Source organism: Mustelus asterias, chromosome 15 (genome assembly GCF_964213995.1).
Source record: "Mustelus asterias chromosome 15, sMusAst1.hap1.1, whole genome shotgun sequence".
Taxonomy (NCBI): Eukaryota; Metazoa; Chordata; class Chondrichthyes; order Carcharhiniformes; family Triakidae; genus Mustelus; species Mustelus asterias.
Window position 1 is genome coordinate 33,012,397 of NC_135815.1, and position 14,740 is coordinate 33,027,136.

Below are 14,740 nucleotides of genomic sequence, written 5' to 3' on the forward strand. Positions count from 1 at the left end.
CTCCAACCGGAAAAACACCCATTTATTCCGACTCTTTGCTTCCTGTCGGATAGCCAGTCCCCAATCCACTTTAACACACTACCCCCAACTCCGTGTGCCCTAATCTTCTTCAGTAGCCTTTTATGGGGCACCTTATCAAACGCCTTTTGGAAATCCAAAAACACCGCATCCACCGGTTCTCCTCCATCAACCGCCCTAGTCACATCTTCATAAAAATCCAACATGTTCGTCAAGCACGACTTTCCCCTCATGAATCCATGCTGCGTCTGATTGATCGAACCATTTCTATCCAGATGCCCTGCTATCTCCTCTTTAATAATGGATTCCAGCATTTTCCCTACTACAGACGTTAAGCTGACCGGCCTATAGTTACCCGCCTTTTGTCTCCTTCCTTTTTTAAACAGCGGCGTAACATTAGCCGTTTTCCAATCAACCGGCACTACCCCAGAATGCAACGAGTTTTGATAAATAATCACTAACGCATCCACTATTACCTCTGACATTTCTTTCAATACCCTGGGATGCATTCCATCCGGACCCGGGGACTTATCCACCTTCAGTCCCATTAGTCTACCCAGCACTGCCTCTCTGGTAACATTAATTGTATTAAGTATTTCTCCTGCTGCCAACCCTCTATCGTTAATATTTGGCAAACTATTTGTGTCCTCCACCGTGAAGACCGACACAAAAAACTTATTTAAAGACTCAGCCATATCCTCATTTCCCACTATTAACTCCCCCCTCTCGTCCTCCAAGGGTCCAACATTCACTCTAGCCACTCTATTCCTTTTTATATATTTATAAAAACTTTTACTATCATTTTTTATATTAATTGCTAGCCTAGCTTCATAGTCTATCCTTCCTTTCTTTATCGCTTTCTTAGTCTCTCTTTGTTGTTTCTTAAATTTTTCCCAATCACTTGTTTCTCCACTATTTTTGGCCACTCTGTACGCAGCTGTTTTTATTTTAATACTCTCCTTTATTTCCTTCGTTATCCACGGCTGGTTCTCCCTTTTCTTACAATCCTTGTTTTTTGCTGGAATATATTTTTGCTGAGAACTGAAAAGGATCTCCTTAAAAATCCTCCACTGTTCCTCAGCTATCCTACCTGCCAGCCTGCTCTCCCAGTCTACCTTAGCCAATTCATCCCTCATCCTATCATATTTCCCTCTGTTCAAACAGAGGACACTGGTTTGGGACCAAACTTTCTCCTCTTCCATCTGAATCAGAAATTCGACCATATTGTGGTCACTAGACCCAAGAGGGTTCTTCACAATAAGATCCTTAATTCTACCTACCTCGTTACACAATACCAGATCCAAAATAGCTCGTTCCCTCGTCGGTTCCGTAACATGCTGTTCAAGGAAACTATCCCGACAGCATTCTAAGAACTCTTCCTCCATTCCACCCTTACCGACTTGAGTCTGCCAGTCAATGTGCATGTTGAAGTCCCCCATGATTATTGCCGTTCCGTTTTTACACGCATCCCTTATCTGCTTGTTTATAGCCCTCCCTACCTCAACATTATTATTTGGGGGCCTATATACCACACCTACTAGTGTCTTTCTCCCTCTACTATTCCTCATCTCTACCCATAATGATTCCACGTTTTGTTCCTCAGAGCCTATGTCATCCCTCAGTACTACCCTGATATTATCTCTTATTAATAGCGCGACCCCACCACCTTTTCCTTCCTGTCTATTCTTCCTAAACGCCTGATACCCCTGGATATTCATCTCCCAGTCCTGGTCACCTTTCAGCCACGTTTCTGTAATGGCCACTAGATCGTACCCACTCGTGCTGATTTGCACCATCAACTCATTTACCTTGTTCCGAATGCTTCGTGCATTCAGGCAAAGTGTCCTTATTCCAGCTTTTATCTGGACCCGCTTTGATGAGTCGCGAACACCCTCTCCCTCTACTCCCTTATCTAAATTACCGCCTTCATTCACTTGCACCCTCTCCTCTACCATTAATTTTGTAATTCCCCTTACCCCTGCATCCTCCACCCCATCAATTAGTTCCTTGATCCTAGTCAACTCTTCTAGCTCCCCTCCCCCCAACCTATCGAGTTTAAATTCTCCCCAGTAACCTTAGCCAACCTACCGGCCAGGATATTGGTCCCCGTGTGATTCAAGTTCCACCCGTTTTTTGTATACAGATCACCCCTGCCCCTAAAGAGGTCCCAATGGTCCAGGAACCTGAATCCCTGCCCCCTGCACCAGTCCCTCAGCCACACATTCATCTTCCACCTCACTCCATTCCTGCCCTCACCTTCCCGTGGCACAGGCAGTAATCCTGAGATTACTACCTTTGCTTTCCTCTTTCTCAGCTGTCTCCCTAATTCCCTGTACTCCCTTTTCATGACCCCTTCTCCCTTCCTACCCACATCAGCGGTACCAATATGTACCGCTACCTCAGGCTCCTCTCCCTCCCACCTCAGGATTTCCGGGACGCGACTAGCGACATCCTGGATCCCGGCCCCAGGGAGGCAGACCACCATGCGAGAATCCCGCCTACCTCCGCAGAAACGCCTGTCTGTCCCCTTCACCATCGAGTCCCCGATTAATACCGCCTTCCTCCTCTTTTCCTTAGCCCTCTGAGTTACAGGGCTGGACTCCACTGCGGAGACACGGCCACTGCTGCTTCCCCCAGGCGGGCTGTCCCCCCCAGCAGTACTCAAGCAGGAGTACTTGTTGTGCAGGGGCAAATCCACTGGGGTGCTCTCAACCACCCTAGCCTTACCCTTCCTGGCCATCACCCACTTGGCCTCCTCCCGTTGCCCTGGTGTGACCACCTGATGATAGCTCTTGTCTATCACCTCCTCATTCTCCCTCATCAGCCTAAGATCCTCGAGCTGCAGTTCCAGCTCCCTAACACGGTCCCTCAGGAACCGCAGCTCGACACACCCCTCACAGATGTGGATGTCCGGGAGGCCAGATGCCTCCAGGACCTCCCACATCCTACACTGGGAACAACACACTGGTTTCACACTCATACTGGACACTTTATGTCAAGTAAGACAGTGAAAAGTTAATAAGAGTGTAAGGAAACAAAAACTCACCCCTGCTCGTCCAAGCCCTGTGAGCCAAAGCCCTGACAGCTCACTCAACTTCCCACTCACTCTGCTGCCCGCTACGATGCTGCCCGCTGTATACTTTGGTGCGCTTTTAAACCCTCCAAAAACTTCCCCAGGCCTCTCCTGGCCCGACTTCCGGTTTTGAAAAAAACCTCCGATTTTAAACCCAAAATTAACTGAAAAAATAAATAATTAATTAAAGTCAGAAAACCCACTCTCTTACCCTCAGCCTGCTCCTGGGAACAAATCCCTGATATTAACTGATATTAAACCCAAACAACTGAGATTAAAATTATAATTGTTGAGGATCTGCCTGGGGAGTGGCAGTGGCTCCTTGAAGCACAAACCTATCTTCACTCAGGAATAATATTTGTCATCTCAGCACTGTGGCCCCTGTTGTTGACTCTCAGCCAATCAGCCCAAACAGCTGCCACCCATGGCGAGGTGGTGCAGGACTTTCCAGTCCATTTAGCCTCTTACTAAAAGCATTTTAAAGTTTATTTATAAGTCAAAAGTAAGGCTTACATTAACACTGCACTGAAGTTACTGTGAAATTCCTAGTCCAGTTCGTACTGCAGCCACTGGTCTATATAATATATATGGAATATCGGAGGATGATTAGTTGAATTTTGTGTGTCATATGGCATGGTTTGAATCATTAATTTGGTTTTAAATATTTATATTGTAGTGCCATTTATTTTTGCATTATAATCAACTGGACGCTGCGATGGTTAGCGATAGAGGGAATGGAAGGTGTAGGACTGCTGGTGAATGGGAAATTGGGTTGCACTAACTGGTATTGCAATTGGAAGAGATGTTCATGATCAGCCAACCAAAAAGAGGCTATGTATGTTCCATCTTACTCCTCCTACTCTTCAGCTGCTCGATGTATAGATGAGGTTGTGCAGTATACATCAGGCTACTTCGAATTTTGATAGGTAGTCTGCCAAGAACTGCAGGGGTCCTCCAAGGCTTTCATTGTATGCATACTGTCTACTTATAAATGAGCTGTGCATCAGTCATTGAAGCCATGTCAACAGCGGAAAGCCCTTGATTTATAGTGGTGGCTCAAATGCAGAAAGAATAGCGGATTGCCACAAAATTAAGGCATCATGACTGTTGCCAGGATATTGGGCCATTGACCAGCATGATTTGCTGCGTAGGGGCACATACCAACATGAGGGAATGGGATCTCATTCAGTTGCAGTATATACCTCAGAGTTGGCATGTGATGTCCACGAAGTGACATGCTTGTAGTCAATGATACCCTACACCAGGGAAGTCTGCAATCCTAACTTGCTATTGTTTGGCAAGAGAGAATAAAAATGTAGTCAGCTCTCTTTGACTAGAGAGTGCCAGGGACCTCCGGTACACAGCAGTGGACAACAAATTGTAATGTTGCAAATATCTCTTGATTCAGCCTGGAAGAAGCCAGAAACATAAAGGTTCATGGTCACGATCACCTGCACAGCCACTGGCAATGCAGTCCTTGCCCAGCTCTAAGGTGCAGTTGTAGCTGCAACAGTGGGCAGATTTCAGTGTGGAAGCCATTAGTGAAGCACAGATATTTCACACACTGCTCCTCTCTGAAGTTCACATAGAATGCCCTGGGGAGCCCTCCTCCCTTTCCAAACAGATTGCTTGCTTTGTGTTTCTCTGTTCATTCTCCAAGTCAAGCAGTATTGCAATGAAAATGTCAGGTACTGCACCCATGTGTGGGAGCAATTGGTTTGTGCAGAAGCCTTACAGTCAGGAGCAACTCCTTCGTCACATGTCACATTACCTCCTCTAGACTTTAAGAACTTACTGAACAAAACACTTGTACAATCGCAGCAAGTCTATAGAAATCAATCCAAAATAAACCTGCAAGTAGTTTCCCTTAAAATAGTGTTGGTAGGGGTTGTCGAGGGATGCTTTTTGCTGCTGAATGCATCAAATCAACATTATACACTGACTGATATCATCACCTGTCCATCTGTGTACTTTCAGCTGATACTCATTGTACACACACTAACACCTCCTCAATCTGGCATTCAGCATGACTGTCATTAGAATTGCAGTGTGTTGTATTTTAGACCTTTAAGGCCACTTATCACCCAAAATATGTGCAGTTCACATCAATTTTGTGCATTTTATGCAAACCTAATGGCAAAATTCAAATTTAACTGGGACACAAAATGAGGAGTAGGAAATCAATTGTCCATTATACATCTGTTGTATCATTGCCAGCTGCTTTGCACCCTCACCAACTTTGAATTTTACCTCCCTTTCTTTTTAGATCTATTTGCATCCAACAAGAATAAGTTACCTGCTTTAGATAATGGAGTCAGGCAAATGAATTCCTGGTTAACCACAATTACATTATCACAATTCTGTCAGAGAATTGCATGGAACAGTCAGGTGTCAGATTGGTTAGGCACAAGTTGAAACTTGGAAAAACTAAAAAGAAAATGTGAAAAAAAACTCCAGAAACAAATTTTAGAAAAAAAATAAAAAGTGGTTTCTATGCGAAAGACAACAGTATATAGTAAAAATTAAGTTGGCGTAAAGCTGAGCAATAAAATAATGAAATCATCATGCTAAAAAAGTTCTATGTTATTCGCACTCGTGAAGATACAGTCAATGTGAAAATAGAAACACTCGTTGAAATTTTCCCGAAAAACAACTAAGTGTCAAAATGGCGAGAATAATGGAGCAATCCGCACCTCCTCTCTCCCCCTACAGACATCGCCCCACCCCCCCAATCGGTGGCATGTTCCCCCACCTGCTCCCCACCACGGGTTGCCAGCAACAGGGCTCTTCTGATGTGTCCCCCCAGCCTAACCCCCAACATGCTCCTTCCATCGTGACCCCCAACATGCCCCCCCATTGTGACCCCCGACACGCGCCTCCCCAGCGTAACCCGTGACTTCCCCCCTCCCCACCATGACCTCTACCCGACATGATCCACCCCTGCCATAGCCCCCACTCAGACCCCACTCCCTTGGCATTGCCCCTAGCACACTGCCAATGCAAAACTGGTACTGCCAGGGTGCCTGATGGACACTGCTGGGGTGTCCAGTGGGCACTACCCAGCCATGCCTCCGACCACTCAAGGGCTTCAATGGCCTATAAGACCCCGACGTGCCCTTCACACCAGGTCTCCACCAAAGGCGACCAGTAGTGATTCTCGCCGTTCTCGCACCGCGCCCATAGATCCCACATGCTGGGAGTCGAATAGGCTATGCACATTTAAATACTATTTTAAATATGCTTATCAGCCTCGCACCTTTTCTGGGCATGATCCAGTTTGTGCCATTGGAAAGGGACCGAGACAATTCCAAACTGTTTTGAACCAGGTACGAAGCTGATTTTTTGAGCACACATGCTATTTCCAGGATCGGCATGATCTGCGCCAGGCATGGCGAGGTCGGAAAATCACCCCCATTAAATTGTTTTGATTTATATTGAAGGACAATGTATAATATATTTCAGAAGCGGGGTCCAGCTAAAGGCGTGTTGAGAATAGTCCATGTTTACAGTAAATTACCCATATTTATCATGTAGTCCAATAAGTAAAGATTTCACAGAGTCGGTTGGAGTCATCTGGTAAGGTGCAATTTGAATTTGCCAGAAGTCCAGAAAGTAATCAAGCTTCAAAAAATATTTCAGTTTATGCTCATTTTGGGACAAATAATTTATTAAAATGTTCCTTAGATCTTCCCTATTTCTAGTTTTAAAAATGTGTGTGTATGGAACTTTGAACCATTATAGTCAACAAATTACCGTATATACTTTTCAATGCTGTACTAGAGAATACCTCAGACAATGACAAGGACTTTTATCTTGTATAACCTTTTACTTCTTTGAACTTTATCATTGACAAATTTTGTATATTGATTCATCACTTACTTGCGAGTACAGAAATTGCTGTTGATTGCTGGTCTGCGTTACTGGCATCTCCGTCCGGTTAAATACGACCTGTCGTGAGGGTTGCATTACACTTGCATTTTGGTGATAAGGATTGGAAATCCGGTAAATTTGATTCATACCCAATTGTTGCTGGCACTGTGGTTGCTGCTGTGCAGACTGTACGGTCACAAGAGACTGCTCTCCCTGACAAACCATTACAATGTTACTGCTAGAACATGTTTGTGTGACATGGTCACCAGTGCTTGCTGATGATATTATAGGTTGTACTGTAGACACGTAGTTGGAGCACATTGAATTAGGCGTATTTGAAACAGTAAGCTGGTTTTGCATTGACCTTCCTCGGACTGCATTATGCCCAGATTGTTTAAATATTCCTGCATTAGTGCTTGAGCCAGCACTGGATTGCAAGCCTTGACTGGTTGGAAGATTAAATACCATCTGTGAAGCCTGATGGAGTGGAACCTGCCCTGTAACTAGCTGTGATGAGCCATGGTTTGTTAGCAGCTGCCCTCCTGAAGAATTAACAACTTGCTCCATGCTACCCTGACCAGAAACCAACTGTCCAGCAGAGTTCTGATTATTCAAGAATTGTCCTGAAAAAGACTGGGTAGCCAGCATTGTCCCAGAAGAATTCTGATTTGTTAAAACACATTCAGAACCTACTTGGCTAGAGACCAATTGGGTGGGTACTGTTCGATTTTGAAGAATCTGTCCATTTGCAGTCTGAAGATGTTGAACAGATGAATTCATATTTAATGCTAGGCTGGTAGGAATGAAAAACTGGTTCTGGGATACAAGAGGTTCATGCTGCCCAATAGGAGGACGAATTATGATGCTGCTTCCAGTTTGATTTAAAACTTGTGGTCTACCTGACTTTCTAGGTACCTGTTGTTTTGCAATATTGACACCCAGTGCTGGACCCACTGATGAACTCTGAGAAGAGTTTGTGGAGCAAAATGGAAGGCCATGCTGCATTTGCTGTTGTTGTAATGCAACTTCATTTTGGAGTTTGAATGCTGTCTGCAATTCCAAGTTGTTGACATTGTAAACTGTTTGCTGTTGATTTATCTGCGCAGGCTTGGGTTGAATACTAAGTGAAATTTTAGGCTGGCTTGGTACAGGCCCTCTTTGAATGATAATATTATGCAAAGGCAGTGCTGTTTGAATATTATTACCACTGAAGTGAACAGACATAGGTTGTGGTACCTGACCAATGTTAGAGGTTCCATAGTAAGTGTTTCCATTAAGTGCTGTCACTCGTCTCTGAAGCAACAATCCACCAGTCTCATTTAAGCCAGACGAACTTAAAGACATTTGTTGCTGATTGGGAAGAGATGACATATTATAACCACCTAGAGGCACTGAGTTTAGAGCAGTTGGCTGTCCGCTGCTCTTCGATATAAACTGAGACCCTTCAAGGTGATTAAGAGTCATTACAGGCTGCTGAGCATCTAATGAGCTAATCAGCTGAATTGGTCCAATACCACCAGCTTGGTTGCTGCTGGGTACATGCTGAATGGCAACACTGTTGATGCCCATTTGTTGGAAAAATCCAGGTTGTACATTAGCTTCATTATTTACAAAGGGAGTTCGCAAAACCTGCTGCAAAATGGGAGCCGGTGTTACATTCATCTGCTGCTGTGTCAGGCCTCTTACTGCTGAAGTGCCAGAAGATAACTGTGAAACCTGAGAAAAGGAAGCAGCGTGAAGCTGAGTTTGAGAACACTCCTGGTTGGAAGTAATACCGGCTGCCAAATCTGCTTCCTCCTGTAAGGTTTGTTGAGTGATATTGGCCTCCTGAAGAGACTTCTGCAGAATATCAAAAGGCTGGTCCCCATTTAAGTTTGAAAGAGGTGAAGAGGTATCCAGTTCCTCCAAAACATTAAGACCACTTGCTAATTGCAGTCTCGAGTTGGATTCTTCTCCAATATGGTTATGTGTATCTTTAGTAGAAGAGGTAGGGTCAGCACTCTGAAAAATAAAAGTTGAAACATAATGTTAGATGTCCATCAAACTGATATAATTTTGGCTGAAACAAACAATTGAGCTCATTTTTCTTTTGAGAAATTGAGTTTTGGACAGAATTAGAAACATTTTAGAAATAGCTGTTAGCAAAAGTTAACATGAGATGTCATTCTAAGGTCCTAGATCCACCTATAGTAAAGTGGACTTCCCAGGGTAGGCACCCAAAACTACATCTCATATCATAAGGTGTTATCCATGCCATAATTTAGAGTTCAGGAGCAGGTGGGGGTGGGCCACCTGCACCTAAAGGTACACTTTAGAGGCATTTGCATGGTTTTACCAGCGGAAGTCAGAATGGTTCTTATGAACTGTACAAGGCTTCAAAGTCTAGTCAAGTGAGCTTATTTTTGTTAAGATCCTAAAAAAGTAAAATACAATATTCTTAAAGGTAATCGGTTTAATTCTTTGCTCAGGCAGTCATTGAATCATTACTAACATCTCAAAGGAACTCATGGCAGTTCTCTTCAGTTGGGTCAAATAAGAGCATAATTAGCAGAATTCCCAGCATAACGCAGGAATTTCTCCAGACACGCTCCCAAAGTAGTAATCCTTCGACTGGAATGTGGGATGGACGAGAAAAGGGCCAGAAATATAGATCTGTTCCATCCCAAATTCCTGCTCCCAAGATAGAATTCTTATTTTCTGTCTCGTCCCAGTTCAAAAACTTAGGTACCATATTATTTATGTAACACCATCTGGGAATTTCCTTGAAGCTATTTCCATTGGGTTTCCATCACACAGATCACCAAGGGTCCATAAAGCCCAAGGAATTTTTCTTTGAGCATGGGTTTCGTCCGGGTGCTCCAGTTTCCTCCCACAGTCCAAAGATGTGCAGGTTAGGTTAATTGGCCATGCTAAATTGCCCCTTAGTGTCAGGATAAATATGTGAGGTTATGGGAATAGGGCCTGGGAGGGATTGTTGTCGGTGCAGACATGATGGGCCGAATGGCCTCTTTTTGCACTGTAGGGATTCTATGATTCTAGGACTTTACTGGCTTCCTGACAGCTTCATAAATGTATGATAGCTGCAACATTATTAACATACAACTCTTGAATCTTCCATGGCATTGTTCATGCAATGAAATATCAGTGCCAAACTAATGCTTTTACTACTAGCAGATGTTCCATGTTACTCAGGTTTGGTTGAATGATACGCTGTTTTCTCAACACAATGTTGAAGGCCAGAAAGTATAATTTCTGTTGAGGAAATCTTCGGTCTTCAATTTACCACTCTGCCTTTCTTCTTTTTACTAGCAGAGGTTACAAACACTCTGAATCCCATGCCAAACAATATTTTATTCTTCACACATTCCTTCAAATGTGACACAGTAATTTTAGTTTGATGCTAGAGGTATGGCGGACAAGAAATGTGCACAAGGTGCACCAATTCTATTGTATTACATATCTGTTATTATTCACAGTAGAGGACATTGGGATTTGGAAATGAGGAAAGGCACATACATCAACTGAAAAAAAAACTGGAAATAAAAAAATGTAAGAAATCACTCCAAAAACTATGAAGTAAATGTTCTTTCAGCATGAAGTAAATAAAAGTTATTCCTCACATATTACAGTAAAACAAACACATTTCTGCAAATAATTTGGAGAAGCAGCTCTTTATTGATACTGCCATTTATTTAGGATGTGTCTTTTTGTAGCAAAACTGTAAAATTGACCAAGTTCAATGTGCTTATTTGCACTTTTTCTGCTTTACTGATTAGCTCTGATACAATACTTAATACACTTAAACAGAAACTCTTGATAAAAATATTTTAAATTCAAGATTTCTATTCAGTATCTCCCTGTAAATGTAAATAATTATTGGCAGTAACTCTGGATTGTTACACCAGAACGCTGTATCAAAGGATTGGTTGGAACTTATTTACAATTATGCTGCAAAAAAGACTATGAAAAGATAGTTTTTTTAAAAATTGCAATTTAAACACTTCCCAACACGGTACCCCTATGCTTTACTCTCACAACTCTCTCTCCCCTTCACACTCTCAAATCCATCCTTGATTCACTCCACCTCTCACTGCTCTACTTCCCTTGCCCTCCTTTCACTCTGGGGAACACAGCAACTTTTATGCTTCAAAATGGGGTCACAGCGGGAAGGGTCTGGGAAGCATTTTCTAGATTGCACATAGTGCAACCCAAGTGTACTGATGGATGCAGTCAAAGGGATGTGTCCATGTCCTGGATGGTGTCAAGCTTCTTCAATATTTTTGGCACTGTGCCCATCTAGAAAACTGTCCATTCCAGAACTCTGAACTTCAGCTTTGCAGATGGTAATTAAGTTTTTTTCGGTATGGTGATAAACTATTTGTCACAGAATACCTAATCCATCTTTAATCATTTCAGCTGTCCGGTCAACAATCTTCCTGCTTTCTTTCCTCAGTCAAATAATTTTTGCCTATCCTGAAACAACACAAATTCCACTTGCTCTGTCAACACAAAATTGGGATTGCATTTTTTTTACTGCCAGCACTGGTTCAGTGGAAGTTGGGTTGGCACTTCCATCAGAATTGAGGGAAAGCTGCATTATTGTAAGTACCACTTTTTGAATGAGGTATTAAAGCGAGGCCCTAGCTGCCCACTCTAATGAATATAAAATAACCCATGGCACTAATCAACCTTTGCATTATGTTTTCTCAGGCCAGCACTTGTTTTCTATAAATATTTTTCAATTATTATCTCTAGCTTTGGAATGGCAGTGAAGTTGAACTTATTCTTCAATTTTCATGGTGGAGACTTCCTAATCTCAGAAAAAAAACTAATTGTGAGGGAGACTGCATGAAGCTCTTAGAACACTGTAGGATCAACATCTGCAGCTACTGATGGCTTAATTAACTTATGATTCCCAAAAGTTCATTCTTAAGCATACTTCTTCACATGGAGAATGCTGGATGTAATCCCAAGTGGAAGGTGATTTAGTCTCCACACATATAGGTCTATTTTGCTGCCAAATATTAAGAACATCCCTTGGCACCAAGTGCTTATCCATCTTCCAAGGCTGATTACTAGCTGATCTGAAAAAGATTCAAATTATGACCTATGGTCAAAAGAAGCTAAAGTTACTCTGCAGCTTAAGAAAAAAAATAATTTCCAGAAGGTGTGTCTGATATATGACAAACAGGATAACCTCGCTATTGGTAAACAAACTTAAAACAACTTGTATCTATTCAGTGCCTTTAGCATAGAATAACAACATCCCAAGCTGATTCACAGAGACATAATCAAGACAAAGAAGAAAACATCAGGATGGGTAATTAAAGGGTTGGTCAAAGAAGTGAGCTCTTCAAAATAAGAAGACAAATATAATAAAAAACTGACATTGAACTGACTGGTCCTTTTTTAAAAAGCTGCAACATGTCACATTTATAGTAATCTTACTGTGAATATAACCTTTTTAAACTTGATACATTTTTTTTATTTCAGTACTTACAATGGCATCGGCAAAAAGTGAATTAGAGTTGTCAATAGTGCAGGCTGAACCGAGCAAATCATCCTCATCTATCTGTGAAAACCAAAGATCCAAAATCGAATTGTACTAAGTAACATAAATGGCATTTTTAAAGCACCTATAATACATTATGATGCACCAACATGTTTCACAGGAGCAATTAACAAACAAAATTTGATGTTAAGCCACAAGGACAGATGGCCAAATGTTTTCTTTTATTTATTTACAGAATGTAGGCACCTTGTCAAGTACAAACCCCAGAATGTTGACAATGGAGGCTTCGACAATGATAATGCCATTGATTGTCATGAGGAGGTGATTAGATACTCTTGTTGGAGATGATCACTGGATGGTGTGTGGCACAAATGTTACTTAGCCGCTCATCATTGGGCGGCACAGTAGCACAGTGGTTAGCACTGCTGCTTCACAGCTCCAGGGACCTGGGTTCGATTCCCGGCTTGGGTCACTGTCGGTGTGGAGTTTGCACGTTCTCCTCGTGTCTGCGTGGGTTTCCTCCGGGTGCTCCGGTTTCCTCCCACAGTCCAAAGATGTGCGGGTTAGGTTGATTGGCCATGCTAAAATTGCCCCTTAGTGTCCTGTGATGCATAGATTAGAGGGATTAGCGGGTAAAATATGTAGGGATATGGGGGTAGGGCCTGGGTGGGATTGTGGTCGGTGCAGACTCGATGGGCCGAATGGCCTCTTTCTGTACTGTAGGGTTTCTATGATTCAGTCCAAGCCCAGATACTGTGCAAGTCGTTCTGCATGTGGGCATGGACTGCTTCATTTTCTGAGGAATTGAGAATGAAACTGATCAAAAAGGTAGTTTCAAGGAGTGTCCTAAACCAGAAAAGAGAGGTAGGGAACCAGAGAGGTTTAACTAGGGAATTTTGGAGCTTAGAGGTTGGCAGCTGAAGGCACAGCTTCAATAATGAGGCTTAAAAAAATCAAGGATTGACAAGAGATGCCAAGATCTTAGGGTTACAGGAATGGAGGTTAGAGAGATGTCAGATTGTGCAGATCGGTAGCTTCAGAAGCAGTGGCAGTCTTCCATCTCATGAGATGATAGTTGGCGCCATGGTGGTAGGTAATGTCTAGTGTGGCTCAGAAGCTTCACTCTGGTATGGGTGTCTCTGCACACTTGCTGCAGAAGAAACAGTGGCTGAGAAGGTGCATAATTTTCTACGTCCTGTTTCCTTTGGGCCATCTTCTCGGCCAGTTGAGTTTTTCATTTCTGCTTGCACCATTGAAAGAATGCCCTTCCAAACAGCCAGCCTTTTAAAAAATTATTTTATGGGTAGTGAATTTGTGGAATTATTTATCACAGAGGGCTATAGAGGCCGAGTCGTTAAATATGTTCAAGACTGAGATAGACAGATTTTTAATCAGTATGAGAACAAAAGATTATGGGGATAAGGCAGGAATGTGAATTGAGGATTATCATATCAGATCAATCATGATCTCACTGAATGGTGGAGCAGGCTCGATGGGCCAAATGGCCTACTTCTGCTCCTATGTCTTACGGAATGTGGACATCCCTGGCTAGGCCAGTATTTATTGTCCACTCCTAAATACCCCTGAGAAGGTGGTGGTGAGCCACTTTCTTGAACCACTGCAGTCCTTGTGGTGCAGGTACACCCACAACGCTATTAAAAAGGGAGTTCCTGGATTTTAACCCAGTGACAGTAAAGGGACTGCAATATGATTGCAAGTCATGATGGCGTGTGACTTGGAATGGAACCTGCAGGTAGTGGTGTTCCCATGCATCTGCTGTCCTTACCCCTTCTAGGTGGTACAGGTTGCAAGTTTGGAAGGTGCTGTCAAAGGAGCCCTGGTGAGTTGCTGCAGCGCATCTTGTAGCGGGTTCACACTGCTGCCACTGTGCATCAGTGGTGGAGGGAGTGAATGTTTTACGTAGTTGATGAGGTTCCAATCAAGTGAGCTACTTTGTCCTAGATGGTGTCAAGCTTCTTGAGTGTTGTTGGAGCTGACATGCTATCAAATGGCCCTTATTCAGCAATAGCTTGCTCACTGATGCTCAGTTTGGGTTCTGCCAGGGCAATTCAGCTCCTGACCTCATTAGCCTTGGTCCAAACATGGACAAAAGAGCTGATCTCCAGAGATGAGCAGAGAGTGACTGCCCTTGACCCCCAAAGCTGCATTTGGTCGAGTATAGTATCAAGGAGTCCTAGCAAAACTGGAGTCCGTAGGAAGAAGGGGCAAATTCTCCACTACTTGTGAGTCATACCTAGCACAAAGGA

The 14,740-nt window shown here is 43.0% G+C and overlaps 1 protein-coding gene across 1 annotated transcript in view; it reads right to left on the bottom strand.

Annotated features, from left to right (window-relative positions):
• LOC144504442 (BRD4-interacting chromatin-remodeling complex-associated protein-like) overlaps positions 1-14,740 on the bottom strand; it is a 67,752-nt gene that overhangs the window by 19,141 nt on the left and 33,871 nt on the right. Inside the window, exons 4-5 of the mRNA XM_078229713.1 lie at positions 12,462-12,533; positions 6,971-8,962 (exon numbers count right to left, since the gene is read on the bottom strand). Coding sequence (XP_078085839.1) covers positions 6,971-8,962; positions 12,462-12,533 — 2,064 coding nt within the window. The remainder of the gene's footprint in view (positions 1-6,970; positions 8,963-12,461; positions 12,534-14,740) is intronic.